Source organism: Megascapheus bottae, chromosome 1, assembly GCF_031878675.1.
Source record: "Megascapheus bottae isolate mThoBot1 chromosome 1, mThoBot2.hap1, whole genome shotgun sequence".
Lineage (NCBI taxonomy): Eukaryota > Metazoa > Chordata > Mammalia > Rodentia > Geomyidae > Megascapheus > Megascapheus bottae.
The window spans coordinates 73030154-73052596 of NC_143509.1; the positions used below are offsets into that span (position 1 = coordinate 73030154).

The 22443-nt window shown below is 37.6% G+C and overlaps 1 protein-coding gene across 1 annotated transcript in view; it reads left to right on the forward strand.

Annotated features, from left to right (window-relative positions):
- Impg2 (interphotoreceptor matrix proteoglycan 2) overlaps nucleotides 1-22075 on the forward strand; it is a 53636-nt gene extending 31561 nt beyond the window's left edge. Inside the window, exons 12-20 of the mRNA XM_090331045.1 lie at nucleotides 1525-1610; nucleotides 5953-6256; nucleotides 7198-8435; nucleotides 9022-9241; nucleotides 14252-14462; nucleotides 17898-18086; nucleotides 19616-19805; nucleotides 20462-20541; nucleotides 21575-22075. Of these exons, the coding sequence (XP_090187171.1) occupies nucleotides 1525-1610; nucleotides 5953-6256; nucleotides 7198-8435; nucleotides 9022-9241; nucleotides 14252-14462; nucleotides 17898-18086; nucleotides 19616-19805; nucleotides 20462-20541; nucleotides 21575-21587 (2531 nt within the window). The 3' untranslated portion in view covers nucleotides 21588-22075. The remainder of the gene's footprint in view (nucleotides 1-1524; nucleotides 1611-5952; nucleotides 6257-7197; nucleotides 8436-9021; nucleotides 9242-14251; nucleotides 14463-17897; nucleotides 18087-19615; nucleotides 19806-20461; nucleotides 20542-21574) is intronic.
- Nucleotides 22076-22443: the final 368 nt, after the last annotated feature.

Below are 22443 nucleotides of genomic sequence, written 5' to 3' on the forward strand. Positions count from 1 at the left end.
CCCTAGCTGGCTTTTAACCACGATCCTCAAATTGCAGCCTCCTGAGTAGGGTTGCAGGTATGGGCACCTGGCTTACATTGTATTTTAGTCAGATTTTCATTCCTAAAATACATTTAATTCTCCTGCCAAATTTAGACTGATGAGTAGAGTTCCATTTTTTATGTAACTTAATAATCATAAAAAAAAGAGGAAACTTGAGCTCATGGAGTCTGTTTTCCACAAAAGACAAGATAACTATAGACACAGTAGTGAAGAGTTTTGGAAAACACATAAATAGATGTGTGCTTTTTCTGTAGGGGGGTGGTTCTTTATGTTATGACATTGGGAACAAGAGAAGAAAGAGATTCTGCTCTTTGTGGGAGCACTCACCAGTCTTCCCTCATACAAAATTTTCTCTTTCATTTTTACTGATTCTTTCTCACTTTAGGCAAAACCAATTCTTCTTTGTCTATGCTCTCATTCGTTGTTTATGTGCCCCTTACATTATTTTATAGATTGTAATTTATTTTTATCTTTCTAACTGAGGCAATGCTTCCAGATAAGAAACCTGGTATTATTCATGTTTATAGCCACAACTTTGGCAACGCCTTGGTAATTAATTAGGAGTCAGTAAATGTTTGTTGAATTAGGTTATATAGTCTACTTGCTTTAACATTAGCATACTGACAAAAGTTTTTGGTTTCTGGGCTGGGAGTTTGGCTTAGTGGTAGAGTGCTTGCCTAGCATGCACGATGGTCCAGGTTCGATTCCTGAGTACCACATACATAGAAAAAAGCCAGAAGTGGCGCTGTGGCTCAAGTGGTAGAGTTCTAGCCTTGAGAAAGCCCAAGGACAGTGCTCAGGCCCTGAGTGCAAGGCCCAGGACTGGCAAAAAAAAAAGTTTTTGGTTTCTTTGATCATTTTTCAAAGATTCCTTTTGCCAGAAAAAGGAATAGTTTTATATATGTTTCTACCAGTTGTTTATTGACTAAATGAGTTAAAATTTGGGTTTAGCTGTCTTCCTTAAAATAAAAAAAATGAAGATGAAAATAACAGTTTTACAGAAACCTGAAAAAAAGAGTGAAAACTGCCTTTAGCAAGAAAAAAATTTCCTAAGTGTAATATTGACAATAATCTTTATTTTATGTAGGATTATTATAATTCAGATAAATTTTGCTAATATACATAAAATGTTTACACATCATAAACATTTTTCTAAGCAAGTTTTCCTCATCTGTTCTTCATAAACCTAACTTACAAAGGAGGGGGCTGGGAGTTTGGCCTAGTTGTAGAGTGCTTGCATAGCATGCACTAGACCTGCGTTCGATTCCTTGGTACCAAATACAAAGAAAAAACAGAGAGTGGTGCTGTGACTCAAGTGGTAGAGCTCTAGCCTTGAGAAAGCCCAAGAACAGTGCTCAGGCCCTGAGTTTAAGCACCAGGACTGGCAAAAAAAAAAAATGAAGGAATTTATTTTCAGTTGTCTTTGTACCTCAAATATATTAGTGTCTTAACTAAAGATATTCTTTAATGTTTCTCCCTCAGTGAAAGGAGTTTTGCTCCCACAAACAGAAGACCCAGTTTTAAACACTCAAAGTTCAAGTTTTCAGCCAACACCACCATCTATTCTGGTATGTTTCTGTGTTATATACCTAGAACCAGGCCCTTCAGCCACTCTCTTTTGCATCCTCACTTGCTTACTTTGGATTTTCCCAAGTTGTTCCCATTTCAGATATTCTCTTGCATCATCCTGTGAATATTACTCATAGTTGTCAGTTTATGAATACCAAATGTTGGTTCAGAAAATTTAAGCCTTCCACAGCGGTTAAATGATGCATGTAATTTCCAAACTCCACACATGGTAGAAAACTTATTATAGTTCAGACTTGAATGGTGAAAATTAAACTACTCGTGTTCACTGAGTTGTTTTCTAAGCTACATAGACATAGCTTTGTGAGGGTACCTGTAAATTAATATACATAGTGTATATTTTTATTTCGGGGATTATATAGAAGACATTTTAGAAACCAAAGCATGTAGAATGAGGTATGGGAAGAAGAGAGGAGAATAAAAATATCTACTAGATGACAAGTGATAGGCTTTAAAATCAAGCCTTCTTTTAAATTGGAATGAAAGTATGTCATTTGCATATAATAGCATGCAATAGTTTTCCCTCCATCAGAAATTCCTTTTCCCCCTCTACATCTCTGCTTTCTACTTTCCCTTCATCAATAGAAAGGAAAATGACTTCAAGTGACATTAAAACAATACCACCTACAACCATAACCTAAGACTTCCTTGCCTGCAATGAGTTCATGAATCGTTTATTATCTCAAAGACACAGAAGGAGACCTCCCTTCTCATTTATATTCCTCATTCTTTAGGATTTCGTTTTGTCTCCTATTAGCTATTGGCAAGACTTGTTTTTTGGCATTCATTGAGCAATGGAAGTTAGAAAGATTGCCCCAAATTCATTTAATAGTTGCTTTATGCAGCAGCCATTTTTCTTTTCTTTTCTTGCCAGTCTTTGGCTTGAACTCAGGGCCTGAGCAATGTCCTTGAGCTTTCTCAAGACTAGCGCTCTACCACTTGAGCCTCAGCACTACTTCCAGCCTTTTCTGTGTATGTGGTACTGAGGAGTTGAACCCAGGGCTATGTGCATGCTAGGCAAGCACTCTACCATGGAACCACACTCCCAGCCATAGCCATTTCTTTAACACAGATAAAACAACTTGGTTTTGAAAAGTGGACACTGTATACAGTCTTTTCACTAAGTTCAATATCAGAGAAAAAAGATCTTCAGGTTATTGACATCAGAGACCACATTATTTGGGTGGTTATATTCATTTATCCATTCATTCAAATACTTACTTTGTGCTTTGCATTTGCCAAAAAATGTTGGGGAAACTCAGAGGAACAAGGTGTGGTACTGCCTACAAAAAGTTTCCAGTCTCATTAGTAGAAAGACTTCCCAACAAATACAGTGATGTATATGCTATCCTGGAAGTCCACCCAGGTTGCAATGGCAGAGAGAAATGATGGAACCATTCCTCTCTGCATCTTCTAACTACGTTCAGTCTGCAGTCTCTCTAATCACTAGAGATCTGTGATGACATTTTAGAAACACACTTTAAAGGGGAATGTCAGATGGACATGGGAGTTTAATCCTATGTGTTCAGGAAGTGGATGTCAAGAGGCTCATGGTTAAGGATAGGCTAAGTAAAAAGTTTGTGAGACTCCATCTCAATTTATAAATGCTGATCCTGGTGGCTCAGGTGTATTCTACCAGCGTCACTGGAAGTGAAAATATGAGGATCACTATCTAGGCCAGAAAGGTCATAAACACAGGCCCCTATTTGAAAGATAACTAAAGAGACAAAAGGCTAGGGAATGTAGATCAACTGATAGGACTTCCTTCCTTCCTTCCTTCCTTTCTTCCTTCCTTCCTTCCTTCCTAACTTCCTTCCTTCCGTCCTGCTTCCTTCCTTCCTTTCTTCCCTCTCTCCCTCCCTCTGCTTTTTCCTTCTATATTAGTAGAATTTCCTTCTATATTATTAGTACAATTTCCTTCTATATTAGTAGAATTTTATTAGCTAGATTCAGGTTTTTTTTTTTTTTTTTTGCCAGTCTTGGGGCTTGATCTCAGGGCCTGAGCACTGTCCTTTGGCTTTCTCATGCTAGCATTCTACCATTTGAGTCACAGCATCATTTTTGGCTTTTTCTATATATGTGGTACCAAGGAATTGAACCTGGGTCTTCAAGCATGCTAGGCAAGCACTCTACCACTATGCCAAACTCTTAACCTAGATTCAATTTTTAAAGATTATTTTAGAGGTTAGATGTTGTACTAAGCGTTCTATAGCACTAGAAAGCTCTTCAAGGGGCACTAAGAGAAGTTAAACTGGCAGATATAATTTAAAGTTGTCAGTTTATTACACTGAATTAAGAACAAATTTATAAGTTGAATTTGTTGCTATGGGAACATCTATTGGTAGAAAAATAAATGAAATGCTATTCTTGGCATGATATGCTCATCTTTTAAAATATATAAGAAAGTGTCATACCCTGTACATTTTTTATGAGTGTTTATTTGGAATTTGAAAAGTCAAATTATTTACAAGTACAACTAAAAAATTTCTTTCTCTTTATAAGTTAGATTTTCACAGAATAAATGAGGCAGACCTGCTTATAAAATAATATTCTTTGAAAAAAATTGATTTTATAAAATTTGTTATACACACACATGTATACACTCAGTCCTTCTACCACAAGATTAAAAAAAATCAACCAAAGGATAGTTTTACAAAGCCTCTGAGCCTTTGGTAAGGCAAGTTGTCATTTTCATTAAAAAATTTTTCCTCCTTTTACATTCAGAACTTGAATTCATTATATTCTCATGTGTCTGGAATTAAACTCTGACTCTTTCTATCTGGCCCATTCTAGGGACTCAAGGTAATGTAGACTTTGCAGGCAGAAATGCAAGGCATCTTTGTATGTGTAGGTGATGCAGGATACCCTGTTAACATGTCAATGGTGACAATGGCCTCCATTGTCTACAGTTCTGTAAGGTTGACTCAGCTTGTAGTGAATTCATCCTTCTAACAGATTAAAAGTTTGCTAGGTAAATGCTGAAAGTTGTCTCACCAGTTAGATCATCTTTATTGATCTGACTCATGAACTAAGTAACTTAAATGTTGAAGAAGAACAGAGGGAAGGAAGCAATCAGAGTAGGAAGGAAGGGTAAATTTGTTTAAAGCACATTTGTATCTGTATTAAACTCATATTGTAAATATGCATTAATTAAAATTAAAACTAATCAAAATATAGAATCAGAAATTAAAATTTTGACCAACAGAAAATATTCTTAAAAAGGAGATTATTTTAAATAAAAACTAATTACATTGGTTTTATAGTCTACTGACTATTACATTAGTCACTAGAAAAAGAAAAATTGTATCTCAAGGCATGGCTATGTGTTTGAGGTAATTGGACCACACTTTAAAATTTCATTTATTATTTATATTTGTGTTAGTGTTAAGTTGTTGTAAAGTGATGTTTTTGGTAAAAACGGAAGGCTTTAATCAATCACTTACCTTTCAGAATGATGAATGAAATTGCTAATTGTCCCTTCCAGCTATGTGCAATGTGCTTAGGTCTTTGCCAACAAGTCATTAGTAATTCCCGTGTATTAAAGTCATTTGAGCTAAAATAATAGAAATGAATCATCAAAAGTAAAAGAAATAGCATTTTCTTCTGCAAATTCACTTTGCTTAGGTCTTATATATGTCCCGTTTTTACGGGTGAGTTATTTTTATTAAAGAATTTTTTAACATTGATTTTTACATCATATTTCAACTGACATGTTTAACAAACAAGTGTTCAAGAAGGGAATCTCTATATACAATCACTGGCATTTGGGTTTTAGAACATAATCAAAATTAGGCTAAGGGTTTGTATATCATAGATACATATTAATTTATGAAATAAAACATTATGTCTTTAGAGTCAGAAGTTTTTATGTCTATGTAGTTATGTTTATATTTCCAATACCATGTCCATAACATTGGGTATGCAAATATTGAGTCCTCTCTCTTGTACTGTTTGGATCTAATAGCCACATATTAAGGATACCATGTGCCTTTTGTTCCTTTGGTCTTGACTTGTCTCACTCAACATGATTCGCTCTAGATTCATCCTCTTCCCTGCAAATGCCATTATTACTGGTGAGTTTTGAGAGGTTACACAGATTATCTTTTCTAGATTCTCAAACTAGCAAGTGGCTGAATTGGCATTTGACTATAGGTCTGCTTAACTCTGGAGCATTTGTCCTTTCTCCGCGTAATATTGTATTGCCTTACTTTCCCTAGAAAATACAGATGTGTAGCTAGGTAGATGAAATTTAAAATCATTTTGTGTGTTTCTGTTCTGTATGATATGATTTTCTTTTTCTCCTCCCTGCTCCTATCCCCTTAGGATAATACCTTTCCAGCTGAAGGGCCCTCAGCAGATGAATCCACCACCAGCAGTATTTTACCACTTGATTTCAGCTCTGGTCCTCCCTCAACCTCTGGCAGGGAACTGTGGTCAGAAAGTGCTTTGAATGATTTAGTGTCTACATCTAAAGTAGCCTTCCCCTTGGAACTGGGCCTCAGTTCTTCCCCAGAAGTGTTAGAGGTTAGCAGCTTGACTCTTCATTCTGTCACCCCAGCAGTGCATCAGACTGACTTGCCTGTGGATTCTCAGGAGGAAACTTCTGGATCTCACTTACTAAAGGACGGTGAGGAGTTTTAATCACCACTTGTATTAATTATATCAGATGACAAGAGTTTTGAAGAGAGGAAGGAACTATATGGTAAAAAGCACTGTTAGTATTTACTAGGGAAAAATGCCTTGGAAATGTGTGTGAAAGAATAAACTATCAGATTTCATTGGGCAAAATGGAGAATCCAAACTGACATAGTAATAAATGAACTTGGGGATGTGATGTCAAGATCAATGGATATTTTCAAGGTCATATTGAGATGTATATAATTAAATTACTGTAAGTAATGAACTTTTCTTATGTAAGTATGAGGGTATACAACAGTACCCAAGAAGATTGTTCCAGTAGTTTCCTATTTGTAGTATTAATTGTGTATCAATTATAGTACTCAGTTTAAAGATTTAAGGTTATAGTATTATAGAGAAAGGGAGAATCTGAACTAGAAAAGCTATAGAAGAGAATGAAATGAAATGAATGTTGAGGAAAGGACTACATCAATGTGACATCAAGGTAAACAAGACATATGAAAGAGAAATACGAAGTTATAAATAATGAGTCCAGGATTTTGAAAGCAAGGTGAATCTGAAGGAAAGTAGAGAATAGGCATAATAGTGAATGTAAGAATTCAGAAAGAAACACAATTTTCAGAAAACTTTCTCCCTAAATTTTATGGAAAAGAAATGGGAGGTTTGAGGATTATTTTCTTCAATAATCAAAGTCTATGTTCACAGAAAGGGGGTGAAATTTATGAGAGTTTGTCTCATGTTATAAATATAAGATTGTAACTTCTTGTGTGCTAAATATAGCATACAAGCCAACAACTGTCCTTGATAATTGGAAAAAATAGCTAGTTTCATTCAGAACACTAGGAAAATATTTTAACTACTTAGTAGATTAAGGAAAACTTTTATTTTTAGTGTTAGCCAATATTGAAGAGTCAGATGTTCTTTCTGCAGATCCATTACCTTCAAGTGCATTTAGTGAACCTGTGCCAAAAGGAACAATACAATTTATAGAAGAAGACTCGGGTGCGTCCCTGACATCCTCACTGTATCTAACTTCACCTGTTACATTAGATCTTCCTGAAGAGATAACTTTTGGAGTGGACTCTTTGGCCTCCAAATTCACAGACCAATTAGAAGTGGGGCCTTTGTTTCCTGATACATCTGTGGAAAAAGGGGTTATATATGAGAGTGGTTTAGGCTCTGGGTCTGGGCAAAAGGTGGATCTGATAACTTGGCCTTGGAGTGAGTCTTCATTAGACAAGAGCAGTGAACCACTGTACAAGCCATGGTTTGAGGATGAGGACTCACTCTCACCAATTAGAGGTATAGAAGAGAAACTACCTACTGATGACAAAACGGATTCCACAGATCTGATTGTTGACCAATCGAAACACAGTCATGATGTTACACATGTACATTTTGCAGAAATAGAGGCTCTCAGTGGACCTACGATACTCACCTTTGCAGAGTCTGTGACTCGTTCTGCATCTCTGACTTTTCCCACATCAGAAGTATCTGACATGGATTATTATTCAATTACAAAAGCACCACTTCTACCGACATATACAGAAAGCTCTGCTTCTGCTGAGAAAACAGAGCAAGTGGATGCCTTCGTAAAGGAGCACATAGAACAAACCACAGAGTTATCTGGCCATGAATCGTTTGACCACAAGGTTTCAGAGGTGAAGGTAGAAATGCAATCTGCATGGACAATACTGCCAGAAGCCGATACAGTTTGGACAAGAACTTCCCTGGAGAAACTGTCCAGAGATACACTGGCAAGTACACCAATGAGTACTGATAGGCCCTGGTTGAAATCTTCCATGACAGAGTCCACTAAATTGCCTTCAACCACAAGCTCCACCCGGCTAGAGGATGAAGTAATTATGGGTGTACAGGATATTTCATTAGAACTGGACCAAGTAGGCACAGATTACTATCAGCCTGAGCTAATCCAAGAGCAAAATGGCAAGCTTGGTAGCTATGTGGAAATATCTACAAATGATCTTTCTACAGAGAAGCCTATTGTGGCCCAGCCCACCAAAGGAGGTGACGCAGGTGACACTCAGACCACAGGAGCTTTGGTAGTCTTCTTCAGCCTTCGAGTGACTAATATGATGTTTTCAGAAGACTTGTTTAATAAAAACTCTTTGGAATATAAAGCCCTGGAGCAAAGGTTCTTAGAATTGGTAAGCTCAAAAAGTGGGCATTTGGGAATAATCATGTATGAATCTCCCACATTCTCAGCACACCCAGGGAAGTGTGATCTGTAAGTATTCATTTCCTGTCATTCACAAATACCACCATGGCCTAGGGCTGTTAGGAAGACATATAGGTGGATTCAAGAAATGGAAAACAAAAATGTAGAATGAGGGTGCCATGACATAGACTCATACCAAGAATTCTGGGACTGAAATAAAATGTGAAGTCATAACGTTGATATGATATCATTGTCTTTAGGGGTACTCATGCCTTAACTGTTGCAATTCTTTAGGGAAACAGAGAAAATAAACACTTCGGGTATTTGAATGGTCTGCAAGTTTCATAGAATTCCTGAATGTCACTGTGACAATCTCATGACATTCCTAAATTATTCCCTCAATAATCATTTCTTATTAACAGTTTAAAAGTAGATAAAATACAACTAGGAAAAGTAGGGGAGAGGGACTTTGTGCCTGTTTTTTTGTTGTTTTGTTTTTTTTTTTTTTGTCTTTTTGGTATCCAACAAAATGTAACACGGTATTGATAAACTTATCCCTTTTCCTGTTGTTATAGCTGGTTCCCTATCTCCAGTCAAACCTCACAGGGTTCCAGAATTTAGAAATCCTAAACTTCAGAAATGGCAGCATTGTGGTGAATAGTCGGATGAGGTTTGCCAAGTCTGTCCCTCCTAATGTCAGTAATGCTGTGCACCTGATTCTGGAAGACTTCTGCACCACAGCCTACCAAACTATGAACTTGGATATTGATAAATACTCCCTGGATGTGGAATCAGGTAATTGGGTGGCTTTCCATGGTGATTTCTTAGTAGAATCCAGTGATTGTTTTCCTTTTCTTTGAGTTAAGGTGAATCTTATACTTGCAGGGGAACAGAACACTATGTCACACAAATTTGATGCACCTTGAAAAGCAAATGTTTTCCCAAAAACAACAGTATCAGCTCTTCTCAAGGGTCTCCACAAGTGTTAACTTTACTGATTCACCTTCCATTCCCTTTCTAAACATTCTTCCCAAACCTTTCTTACTTATCTACTATATGTCTTTGTCTTGCCAAACCTCCCCCAGAAAAACTTGGTCACTTCTCTCTGTCTCTGTCTCTGTCTCTGTCTCTGTCTCTGTCTCTCTCTCTCATACGTACACACACAGAGTCTTGTCAATAAACTTACTATTTTATGTATTGTATATACATATATGTATATCTGTATGTACATACATACAGAAATACACATATATTTTAAGATTTTGTGTTTATTCTCATTCATTTAAGTTTTATGTGTCAGTGATACATATGTGTATATCTATGTATATATATATACATATATCTTTGTACTTATTTTGGTTTTATTAAAAATATTTTTTGGTGTTACTGGGATTTGAACTCAGGGTTTTATGAATATCAGGCCCTTTTTACTGAGCCACTTCTCTAGCCCTGTTTGCTGCTGATTGTTTTTAGGATAAGGTCTCATTTCCTACTGAGGTAAGTATACTCTGCCTACTTTGAGGCTTTTTCCTCTCTTCTTTCTGGGTTTACAGGCATATGCCACCATATCCAGGGTCTTGCAGGCATTTTCTGCCTGGGCGTGGGGTGACAGGTGTGTGCTGCTGTGCCCCACGGGAGTTGAGAAGGGGTCTCCTGAGTTTCCCTCCCAAACTGGTCTTGACTACAGTCCTGTTCTCTGCCTCCTAGATACTTAGGAATAGAATCATTATTTTTATTTTTTTTATTTTTTTTTAATTTTTTTTTTTTTTGCCAGCCCTGGGCTTGGGCTCAGGACTTGAGCACTGTCCTTAGACTTTCTCAAGGCTAGCACTCTACCACTTGAGCCTCAGCACCACTTCTAGCTTTTTGCTATGTATGTGGGGTACCAAGGAATCGAACCCGGGTCTTCATGCATGCTAGGCAAGCACTCTACCACTAGGCCAAACTCCTGGCCCATCATTATTTTTATTTTGAGACTTCCATGCAGGGAAGTTTTATTCCTTTTCCCTTTTGCATATCAGAGGATAGTGGCTTTGAGTCAGAATAAGGTGAAATGTCTAGGTTAATACTTTCCAGGGCTTTTATTCTCAAACTGGCTTGAAAATCAGCTCTATTTTTTAACCAGGAAGGTAGCAAGCATACTTTTTTTTTGACCCTTGAAGGACATTTATTCATTGAAAGTGAGGGAAATGATTTTTGCTAATTTGCCAACATGCAAATGCCACTTTCCTCCTCTAAGGATTTTTTCACACATTGCCTTGTGATTTAGTGGAAGGAGCAAGTAGTTATAAGTTGGAAGGCAAGAATTTTGGCTTTTCCCTGTCATTTATCATCTGTGTAACTTTAGATGAGCTATCTCCTAGCCTTAGTTTCTTATATATTATATAAGAAAATTACCTGTGTAGCTTATGTGTTTAGTCTAAGCATTAAGCAAAGAACATATATAAAAGCACTTGACTGACTCCACAAATGCAACCAGTTATGATTTCAAAAGGTTTTGCAAAAGTCATTCCACTTCTTTTGTTGTTATGTAGTACTGCAGATAAAATGTATCACCTCACCTATGTTGTATAAGAGATTAATACCTGAACCACATTCTCAGTCCTTAATCAACTTCTTTTCAAAGGAATTACAGTAAATAAGTTTTTTTAGATGTTTGTGTAATTTACCTGTCAGTCACAGGTCAAGCCATCCAGGTTTATAGAGCGACCTTTTCTTTCGATGCTCAATGAACGTGCTAGAGTCTTGTCCATGTACAGTGTAAAACCTTTGTCTTAATCATCTTCAGGTCTAAGTTCCTTCTAGGTTTCCATGTGTCTTGAACTTTCTGCTTATTCTTCATGTCAAGTTACTACAGATCTTAGTGTCATGCATAGCATAACATAGTTGATTCTATCAGATATTTGCTTGTGGTATAAGAGTAATGGGGAAAACTTTTTTTTTAATGTTTTACATTTCACTTTATTTATTTTTCGTTTTTTCATATATTTTTTATTGTAATTGATAGAAGGGTTACATGATATTTGCCAGATAGATGGTGTATTAATTCCCATACATTGATACCCTTTCACATGTCTTGGTCCACATTTCCCTCCCCCCCACCCCCATCCCACATCTTGTTTTTGGGAAAAACTTTTTTTTGAAGCCTAGCAAGTGAGTTTTAAAATACTGTTGTGAAGCATAACCACTCTTAAATTCCTCCCAAGGACATTATCTGATTTACCCACTTTCCCCCAGAACTCATCCAGCTACCATGTTGCTCTGGCCTTGAAGCTTTCTTTCCAGTTCTTGTTCTTTCTTCTTCCATTTTCCAAGGCCCTTCACTTACACTACTACCAGATAGCCAGAATGGGTATAATTCAACCTAGAATTTAGATCTCTGTTTCCCATTCCAAACTTCGTTTCTGTATAAAGTCATTAAGGTAAGTTTCCCAACTCTTCTGGGCTTTCACCTTTACCAAGCACAAGGGATTGGAACAAAACTTTAATACCTTAGTGTTTTATTTCCATGATTAAACTATTAGTCCTTAAGTTTTTGAAGCAAAAGGAATAACATTTATTTTTTTTTCTATATTATCCTTTTCTGTTTTCTTCCTCCCACTCATAACTTTGTGGAATGGCCACAAAGTTTTAAGTTTTTCAAAGAGAATTTCCCTACTGTGTATATTATGAAAGATTAAGTGATGATTTTATGTCCAGACTGGCACAGACAAGACTGACTTGTTTGCCTGACTATTTCATGTACAGTGTCTTAGAACATTTCACTTTCATCAACAAAGGAGATGGATCCTTATTCTCACTCACTGAATATACTTAATTTCTCATTCCAGTCAAGATTATGTTTCTTAATGACTACTAGGCCATGGGTGTAAAAAAGTCAGCACAACATAGAAATCAAGGCTGATTGAACAAGGTGTCAATTCTGGGTGGCTTATAACAACAAAAACTTATCCTTTCACGGGTTTTGAGCCTAGAACTCTAAAAATCAAAGCTCAGTGACACAATCTCTCCAAAAATCCCATCAAAGAGTCTTTTCTTGTCTTTTCACAGCTTCTGGTTTCCTTTGGTCATTGCCTGCCTTGTCATTTCAGCATCTAACTGTGTCTATAATCTGCTTCCCTGACTATTTGCTCAAATTGCCCTTTTCTTTTTCTTTCTTTTTTTTTTTTTTTGCCAGTCCTGGGCTTGAGCTCAGAGCATGAGCACTGTCCTTGGACTTTTTCAGGGCTAGAGCTCTACCACTTGAGCCTCAGAACCACTTCTGGCTTTTTTTTTTTCTATGTATGTGGTACCAAGGAATAGAACCTGGGTCTTCATGCATGCTAGGCAAGCACTCTACCACTAGACCAAACTCCTGACCCCTCAAATTTCCCTTTTCTTTATAAGGATATTGGTCATTAAATTAGGGAATATTCCAGTTCCGTAAGACTTCTTAACATGATTACATCTACAAAGACATTTTCACATAAGGTCACCTAAGTTTATGGGTGAGCATGAAGTTTTAGTTACTGTTATTTAATTTATTATGGCTCCTTTTTCCCACATAGATCCAATGAGAACAGTTTCAGATATCCTTAAAACTCTAAGGGTGCAGGAAAAACCCATTGCTGTGTGTGTGTGTGTGTGTGTGTGTTTGCACGCACGCATATGTGTATGCATATGTGAGTGTGAGTATGTATGCATATTTGTTTGATGTTTGTGACAAGGTTTCATTATGGAGTGCAGGCTGTCCTCAAACTCATGATCTGCCTACCTTATCATCCCAAGTTCTGGGATACATATATGCAACATCATGATTAGCTCATTTTTTTAGAGAAATACTAATTTGTCAGGAAACTAAGAAGCTATGCTGTTTTTGATCCTCCATAGCTTTCTGGCTATACTCTGGTCTTTCTCATGTAGAAGAGCTGGTAGATTCCACCTATTTCCTGTTTTTAGAATCTATGTCCCCATTTTCTCATTTACCATTCACAGATTTCCATTTACCAGGAAGCAATGGATGTTGGAACCATGTAAGGCTCATCCATGGTTAGTGCATTAACATCCATTTTGAGTAGTTATTGGCCTAATATTTATGTATTTATTTATTTTTGGCAGTCCTGGGCCTTGAACTCAGAGCCTGAGCACTGTCCTTGGGCTTTCTCAAGGCTAGAGCTCTACCATTTGAGCCACATCACCACTACTGACTTTTTTTTTTATGTATATGGTACCAAGGAATTGAACCCAGGTCTTAGTGCATGCTAGGGGGAAGCACTCTACCACGAGGTCAAACTCCTGGCCCCTGGCCTAATTTTCCCACCAGTGAAAAATGAAGTTGCTGAAGGCAAACTATTGTTCAGAGTGGCCCAATGAGGAGGCAGGGATGATTTCTTTTTCTAATACTGGCTTCCTCAAATCTGGATTGTTCCTAAGCCTGCCCCTCTTGGGCTATACCAAGCCCTGAAGCTCCTACCATTTTCTTTTGGGCTCTCTCCTTATCTCATGATCTCATTGTGGGAAGTGACATATAGTAGTAAATACAGAGTAAAGGTGACTGGTAGAAATGAAAGACAAATAAAACAATGCTGTAGATTGATAGTTACATGACATTGACTTTAAAGCTTCTGCATAATTCCTAAATAAGACATATAGAAACTTGCAAGGTTGTAGAGTTTTATGATTAGGCTTTGAGTATTAGTGTACTTCATTAGTTTAAGATGGTTTTCTCATGGTACTTTAAGAGAAGACCTTTAACTAAAGACTTCCTGCTCCCCAACTCCTGTTTTTTTGCCTTTCTGTTATTCTCTGGTTTGTTTGATGTTTTAGGTGATGAGGCCAACCCTTGTAAGTTTCAGGCCTGTAATGAATTTTCTGAATGTTTGGTCAACTCCTGGAGTGGAGAAGCAAAGTGCAGATGCTACCCTGGGTACCTGAGTATAGACGATCTGCCTTGTCAGAGTGTCTGTGACCTACAGCCAGACTTCTGCTTGAATGATGGAAAATGTGACATTATGCCCGGGCATGGGGCCATTTGTAGGTATGTTGTAATTAGAGATAATCTTAGTTATAACTGTATAGATATTTCTTCTGAAAAAATTGATTTATGCTATAATTTAGGGCAATCCTTATATATTTGTTGTATGTAGGCAGTAGACAGATGTCCATTTCTCATGTGAAGATTGAGCCATGTGCCAGAAGCACATGGAATGTTTTCTAAAACAGATCATATTTTAGAGAACAAAGCAAATCTGTGCAAATTCAGAAATACTGAAATTATCCTACATTCTCTCAGACCACACTGGTATAAAATTGGAACTTGACACCAAATACCACCATAGAAATTCCTGTAACTCATGGAAATTGAACAACACATAGTTGAACCACCAGTGGGTCATAGAAGAGATCAGAACAGAAATTCAACACTTTATGGTAATTAACTAAAGGAAGCACATAGAATACCAGTTCCTTTGGGACAAAGCAAAGGCAGTACTCAGAGGAAAATTTATAGCTCTAAGTGTCTACATCAACAAATTTGAGAAATCTCAAACCAACAATTTAATGATGTATCTTCAATTCCTGGAAAAAGAGCAACAAACCAAACCCCAATCCAATAAAAGGAAACATTATGAAACTTAAATCAGAATTAAATGAATTAGAGTACCAAAAAAACCATAGAAAGAATCAACAAAACAAAGAGTTGGTTCTTTGAAAAACTTAATAAAATTGACAGACCCTTAGCAAATCTTATGAAAAAAAAAGAGTGCACATTCAAATAAACAAAATCACAGACTATGAGAATGGAAATATCATGACAGAAACTACTAAGATCAGAACATCATAAGGGAATACTTCTCAAATCTTTATGCAAACAAATTTGAGAATCTGAAAGAAATGGAAGAATTTGTATCAATATTGGATAGAAAATATTTGATATACCCAATCTAAACCAAGAAAATTTAAACCAAATAAACAGAACCATTTCAAGTAATGAAATAGAAATGGCAATAAGAGACCTTCCATCCAAGAAAAGCCCAGGACCTGGTGGATTCACAGCTGAATTTTATAAAGCCTTCAAAACAGAACTCACACCAATATTCTTCAAACTCTTCAGTGAAACTGAAAATGAAAGTTCTTTACCAACTCATTCTATGAAGCTAGCATAATCCTAATCCCCAAACCAAACAGGGACTCATCAAAGAAAGAGAACTACAGATGCATTTCTTCTTTCCTTTCTTTCTTTCTTTCTTTCTTTCTTTCTTTCTTTCTTTCTTTCTTTCTTTCTTTCTTCCTTCCTTTCTTTCTTTCTTTCTTTCTTTCTTTCTTTCTTTCTTTCTTTCTTTTTCTTCCTTCCTTCCTTCCTTCCTTCCTTCCTTCCTTCCTTCCTTCCTTCCTTCCTTCCCTTCTCTTCCCTTCCCCTTCCTTCCTTCCTTCCCTTCTCTTCCCTTCCCCTTCCTTCCTTCCTTTCTTTCTTTCTTTCTTCTTTCTTTCTTTCTTTCTTTCTTTCTTTCTTTCTTTCTTTCTTTTCCTTCCTTCCTTCCTTCCTTCCTTCCTTCCTTCCTTTCATTCATTCTTTTTTTTTTTTTTTTTTTTTGCCAGTCCTGGTCTTGAGCTCAGGGCCTGATCACTGTCCTTGGATTTTTCTCCAGGCTAGAACCCTATCACTTGAGCCACAGTACCACTTCTGACTTTTTCTATGTATGTGGTACAGAGGAATTGAACCCAGGTCTTCGTGCATGCTAGGCAAGCATTCTACCAGTAGGCCAAACTCCTGGCCCCAGATGCATTTCTTTAATGAACATTGATGCAAAACTTCTCAACAAAATCCTGGCCAATTGATGTCAACATCTTGTCAAAAAAATTATACACAATGATCTAACAGGATTCATCCTAGGGATGAAAATCTGGTTCAATATGTGTAAGTCAATTAATATAATTGATCCACCTCAGCAGGAGTAAGGACAAGAATTACATGGTCATCTCAATTGTTGCCAAAAAAGCATTCAGTAGAATCTAACAATACCCCTTTATGATAAAAGCTCTGAAGAAACTAGGAATCAATGAAATAATTCTTAATAGGTTTCCTCTATTCTCCCTGAGCTTTCAAATAAAGGTATATTTGACATTTTTTTTTGCCTGTTCTGGGGCTTGAATTCAGGGCTTGAGCACTCTCATTGGGCTTTCTCAAGGCTAGCACTCTACCACTGGAGCTGCAGCACTACTTCTAGCTTTTTCTGTGTATGTGGTACTGAGAAATCGAATCCAGGGCTTAGTACATGCCAGGCAAGCACTCTACCACTAGGCCATGTTCCCAGCCTATATTTGACATTTTTGAAAGGATGACAAATATATGTTCCTTTAAGTGCATCTGAGTCCCCAGTTTTTTGTATGCTGGTCTTAGTGCTTGAACTTAAGGTTTGGGCACTGTCCCAAAGCTTTTTTGCTCAAGGCTAACATTCTACCAATTGAGTCACAGCGCTACTGCCAGCTTTTCTATGGTTAATTGGAATTCATTTTTTTTTTAATTGGTCATGGGGCTTAAACTCTGGGCTTAGGTGTTGTTCCTGAGCTTTTCAGCTTAAGGATAGCACTCTACCACTTGCGCCACAGAGCTACTTCCAGTTTTCTGGTGGTTAATTGAAATGAGTCTCATAGACTTTTGTGCCCAGGCTGTCTGTGAACTGCGATCTGCAGATCTCAGCCTCTTGGGTAATTAGGATTACAGGTGTGAGCCACTGGTGCCCAGCTAATTAGAATTCATAATGTCCAAGGAAATTAGTATTTCTCAAAGAAATGATTTCTTTGATTCTCTAAGGATTGAAGACATTTTTACACGACTCTGGCATTAGTGATGAAAGGCTTTCTTTAGTGTGGGATGTGGACAACTGGTTCTAGACTCAACTTTGCTGTTTTCTAATTGCATAATCTACCCAGTCACTTTTCTTCTTGGGTCTGTGTTTAGTTATCCATAATTAAGAGGCTGAATGGAATAATTTGTCCAAGTCTATTTAATATTTTATATAATCATTTCTAAGCAGCTATTGAGGATCTATTGAGTCTTTGCCAAGCATTAGGCCATATGTTGGTTTAATTTGTATACACAAGTCTCCCCTCCTCTCCTGTCTTGTTGTCGCCTCTCCCCTTCTCGCCTTTCTTCTTCCACCTCCCTCTTTTCCTTCCCTTGTCTTTGCTTCCCTTTCCTCCTCTCCTCCCCTTTTCTTTTCCTTCTTCCTTCCTTCTTTCCCACTTTCTCTCTCTTTCCTCCCTCCTACACTTCTTTTTTTCTTTGCTGGGGATGGAAACCAGAGTCACATGCTGGACATTCATGGAGCTACATCCTCAGGACTATGTTCAACTATTTACACAGTCCACATATGTACTTCTATCTTTCCCCATTCCCGCCAAAGGCTTTTCTGTTCATTATCACCTTGAGCAAAGGGATTCAAATCTTGGCTTTGGTGATTGGTCTTTACAGATGCCGAGTGGGTGAAAACTGGTGGTATCGAGGTGAGCACTGTGAGGAGTTTGTGTCTGAGCCGTTGGTCATAGGCATCACCATAACTTCCGTGATTGGCCTTCTCTTCATCTTGTCCGTTGTCATCATCTTCCTTGTCAAGACTCTTCAAGCTCAGAATATCAGGAGAGAAAGGGAGAGGCCTCTCAGGTAAATAAGGAAAAAGCATTTTGATGGAATATAATGTTTTTGTTTGTTCATTCATTTAGTACTTACTGTGTACCAAGTACAAGCTGAATGAAAGAGTTGTAAGTTGATAAAAGCATCCTCTTTACAGTGATATCTTTTGGGGAATAAAAAAGTAGCACCATGATGATACGCTAAGAAAGCCCAGATAAGGAATGTACTAGTTTTCCCTGGAGAAGAGAGTCTTAAAAGTTTAATCTCATATTGTTACAGCATCTGACCTTGTTACCTGGCATATCGTATATACATTTATTTATTTGAAATAGGAAAGGGAGGGGGGGAAACAAAATGATTAAGAAGTGGTAGGGGAGGGAAATGGAGACAAAAACATGAGTGAGGGTGTTAATGTGTGAGAAGTGATGTACCCTCTCTCTGGCGAACATAATTATGACCCCTCTATACATTAGAATAAAAAAAGAAAAAGAAAAAAAGGAAATGTTGGAATTAGAGGGAGAAAAAAAATAAAAGTTTTAGCAATAGTGTTGTGAATGCTTTACAAACAGATGAGTAAATATTTGTTGGGAGTTGGGTGAGTCTCTTCCAGGTAGTTGAGTATAAGCCAAGTCAGAGGGGCATGCACTGGAGCAGTCTTTATTCAGTGTGGTGAGGATGCCTCATTCAAGGTCAGGGAGGACGTAGTGAGGGATTGATAGGAGGTGGAATGGGGAGTCTCCTTGCTGAGGGTTAGGTGTGTGTCAGTTTATTTCTTCGGCTGGTACTAGTGGCAATTGGGTTGTAAAACTGCATAAGAATCTGTTAAGAAATCACCTCTATATCTGTTAAGTTAAATGTGGCTTCATTAATGGGGAAAATATAGCCTGGTCCACTTGCTGGATTAGGGATCTAAGGACTCTCTTGGTGGTTTGATCGTAAGTGGCAGTTGGAGTTACTTTTGTTCAGTCTTTCCTTCACCCTTTGTGCTGGCTGAGGATCCCCTCTTCGTGGGCTAGTACAACCTAGGACATACCTCCAGCATGATTTCTATGCTTTTTTTTTGTTTGTTTGAATCTGAGTTTTTAGCAAACTGAAACCTTATTTATGACAGAGATTCTTAGAAAAACCCGTGGTACATGACACATGACTAATCTTGGTATTTGTAGACCTGAGTTGAACTGAATGGAGGCCCAGATCATCCCATTTCCTAATATTTGTATTAAAAAAATCACATTCTCTGTATGCTACCCACTGATTTTCCACATATATAACTCAGAGAGTGATAGAGCTGTCTTTGTTCAACGAAACGCTGCCCATGAAGAGCTGATTCCCAACCAAAATTTATTGAGTGTCTGGCATTGCGGCAAAAGAAGATAAAGGAAACCGAATAGTGATTGTCTCAACTTGACAGTTTTTGAGATTCATCTGGATATTTCTCATGGTTGCCTTTCTCCCTACCCCTTTTCATTCTTTTCTTTCAGAAACCTTATCTCAGATAAACAGTTATCAACTCTTACAGCAATCTTGAAGCAGTATCTTTCTTTCTGTGCCTCCCACAGGCAGCCTGACAGCCTGTCATCCATTGAGAATGCTGTGAAATACAACCATGTTTATGACAGCCAGATGGCTGGATGTGAACAGTGTGGTGAAGCCCAATATCCCTTTCCCAGTTCTATTCATGAAGAGGTGATTGGCGGTCTGAGCAAAGAAATCAGACAGATATATGAGAGCAGTGGCCTTTCTAAAGAGGTAAGAACTGCCTTTCGTTTCTGCACTTTTCTCCTCTCCTTCTCCTCTTTCTACTCTTCCTTTTTTCTTTTGCTGCTGCTGCTGTTGTGTGTGTGTGTGTGTGTGTGTGTGTGTATGTGTGTGTGTGTGTATCTATGTGCATGGCTAGTTCTTACCTTCCCCAAAGTGTGGTAGGCAGGGAGCATGCATCTGTGAGTTTTGCCTTCTTTTGTACTAAGTGACTACTTTTTTCATTATTAACAAATCCTCCCTATCTTTTCCTTTTTTTTTTTTTTTTGCCAGTCCTGGGCTTGGGCTCAGGGCCTGAGCCCTGTTCTTGGGCTTTCTCAAGGCTAGAGCTCTAGTCCTACCACCTGAGCTACAGTACCACTTCTGGCTTTTTTCTATGTGTGTGGTACTGAGGAATCGAACCTGGATCTTTGTGCATGCCAGGCAAGCACTCTACCACTAGGCCAAACTCCCAGATCCTCTTTTTCTTTTTCTTAAAACTATATATCAGAGTTAAAGTATCATGTAATTTCCACAGCAGATTTCTCTAGATGCGAACTCTCTCTTGTCAAGCTTCCAAACCCACAATTCTGCCTAATATGGAGCACTCCTCTTAAAAGTCTGTTGAAGTTTTTCAAATGTCTGTATCTTCTTCCATTTTGTTTAAGGAAATTCAAGAGCGAATGAGGATATTGGAACTGTATGCTAATGATCCAGAGTTTGCAGCTTTTGTGAGAGAGCATCAAATGTAAGCATTCCAGAAGCCCTCTTGCAACCTTTTGGTTAATATCTTATCTTACAGTGCCACCAAGAGAAGTATGTCATTCCTGTTCATGTGACAGAAGTTGTGATTACCAAAATTGATTGGGTTCTTGAAAGTTTATGAGGTTCTAACAGATTATTTCATGTTTTCCTTATAATGACTTTAGAAGTTGGCTGTTTCTTAGTTGAGGAAAGGAAAATGAAAAGCAAAGAGACTTATTTGAAACTATCTGTTTTGACCTTGACATCTCTGGGCTATGTCAGTAATACCCTGTCTCAAAAAACAAAGAAAACAAAACACAAAACAAAAACATCAGATTGAGGCCAAGGCATCTAAAGAAAGGGCTTCTGATAAGGAATTAAAATGTACAAAAACAAAGAGGGGGCTGGGAGTTGGGCCTCGTGGTAGAGTGCTTGCCTAGCATGCACGAAGACCTACGTTTGATTCCTTGGTACCACATACATAGAAAAAAGCCAGAATTGGTGCTGTGGCTCAAGTGGTAGAGTTCTAGCTTTAAAAAACCCAAAGACAGTGTTCAGGCCCTGAGTTTAAGCCCAGGACTGGTTAAAAAAACAAAAACAAAAAGAACAAAGATGATAGATGATTTAAGATTCTGTGAAACAATAGGCAGCACATCTAACCCACAGAGGGATGCTTGTAGAAGGGAGACGACATTGAAAAACTGTAGGCACATAATCCATAGAGCATTTTCAGTTCATACTTAGTGTCCATGTCCTCATTTGCCATGTAGCTCAAAAATGTTAACTGACTTAAGATTGCAGTAAAAGCATTCCATGATCTGTATAGTTTATTTCTTTAACTTTGCACAACAAAGTTATAAGCAAGTTATATACAACACACACACACACACACGTACACACACACACACACGCACACACACACACACACACACACACACACACACACACACACACCTTTCCTCCAGTGGAAGCAACTTGAAAGATATTGGTGATACAGTACATTCTTGCTTTTCTTTGTGTTTTGTTTTTCATTGCAGGGAGGAGCTTTAACACAAATGCCTGTCTTTGCCATGGATTAGAAGCCTGGAGAAGATGGAGACCACTGGTTATTAATGGCATGTAATTAGTATGGACTTTACTTTGAGTACCACTGGAAGAAGAATCTTCTATTAAAAAAATATGGAACATACACTGTTTCCTTAGTTTAAAATAATAGAAGTTGTGATAATTTTTATTCCTACGAAGACCATGAGCTTGTGTTAATGAAAGTTCAAAATCATAAGTTTTGGAAAGTATTCTACTACAAAAGAAGGGGGTGAGAGAGAGGGGAGATAAAGATAGGCAGGCAGACAGGACAGAGAAGACAGAGAGATAAAGAAGTAAAAATCCAGTGCCTGGAGTTAGTGCTACAATTTCTGTCTGCTCCTGACTTTTTGAGATATCTCCTAAGAGTTGTACCTCAAGCTTCCCAGAGGGAGAATAATGTAAGACTATGGCAAAGTCACTATTATGTAGCTGATTTGTTAATACCAGATAGACTGAGGGAGTCTTGGAAATGATTCTAATATATTTAAAATTAATTATCTAAATAAAACATTACTTTCTGTTTATTTTTAATTTAAAAAGTAATTGATAATTATTTTTAAAGCACTAGAAATGTTAAGGATGTTTGTCCTTTGTAAATGCTTGATTTTATTTGTAAACCTTTCTAAAGATTTATGCTTAAGATTGAACACTTTTTTCCCCTATGTTCATATGTGTTGGATGAAAAATGTATTGTTTATAAATCACAAATTAACACTACAGGCAGTTGTTTAAATGGGTGCTTGCTGGAAGAGTTCTGGATGGCTAGGGTGCATCGCCAAGAAAAATACTCAGGAGAAGCACAGCTTGAGCCAAGGGAGAA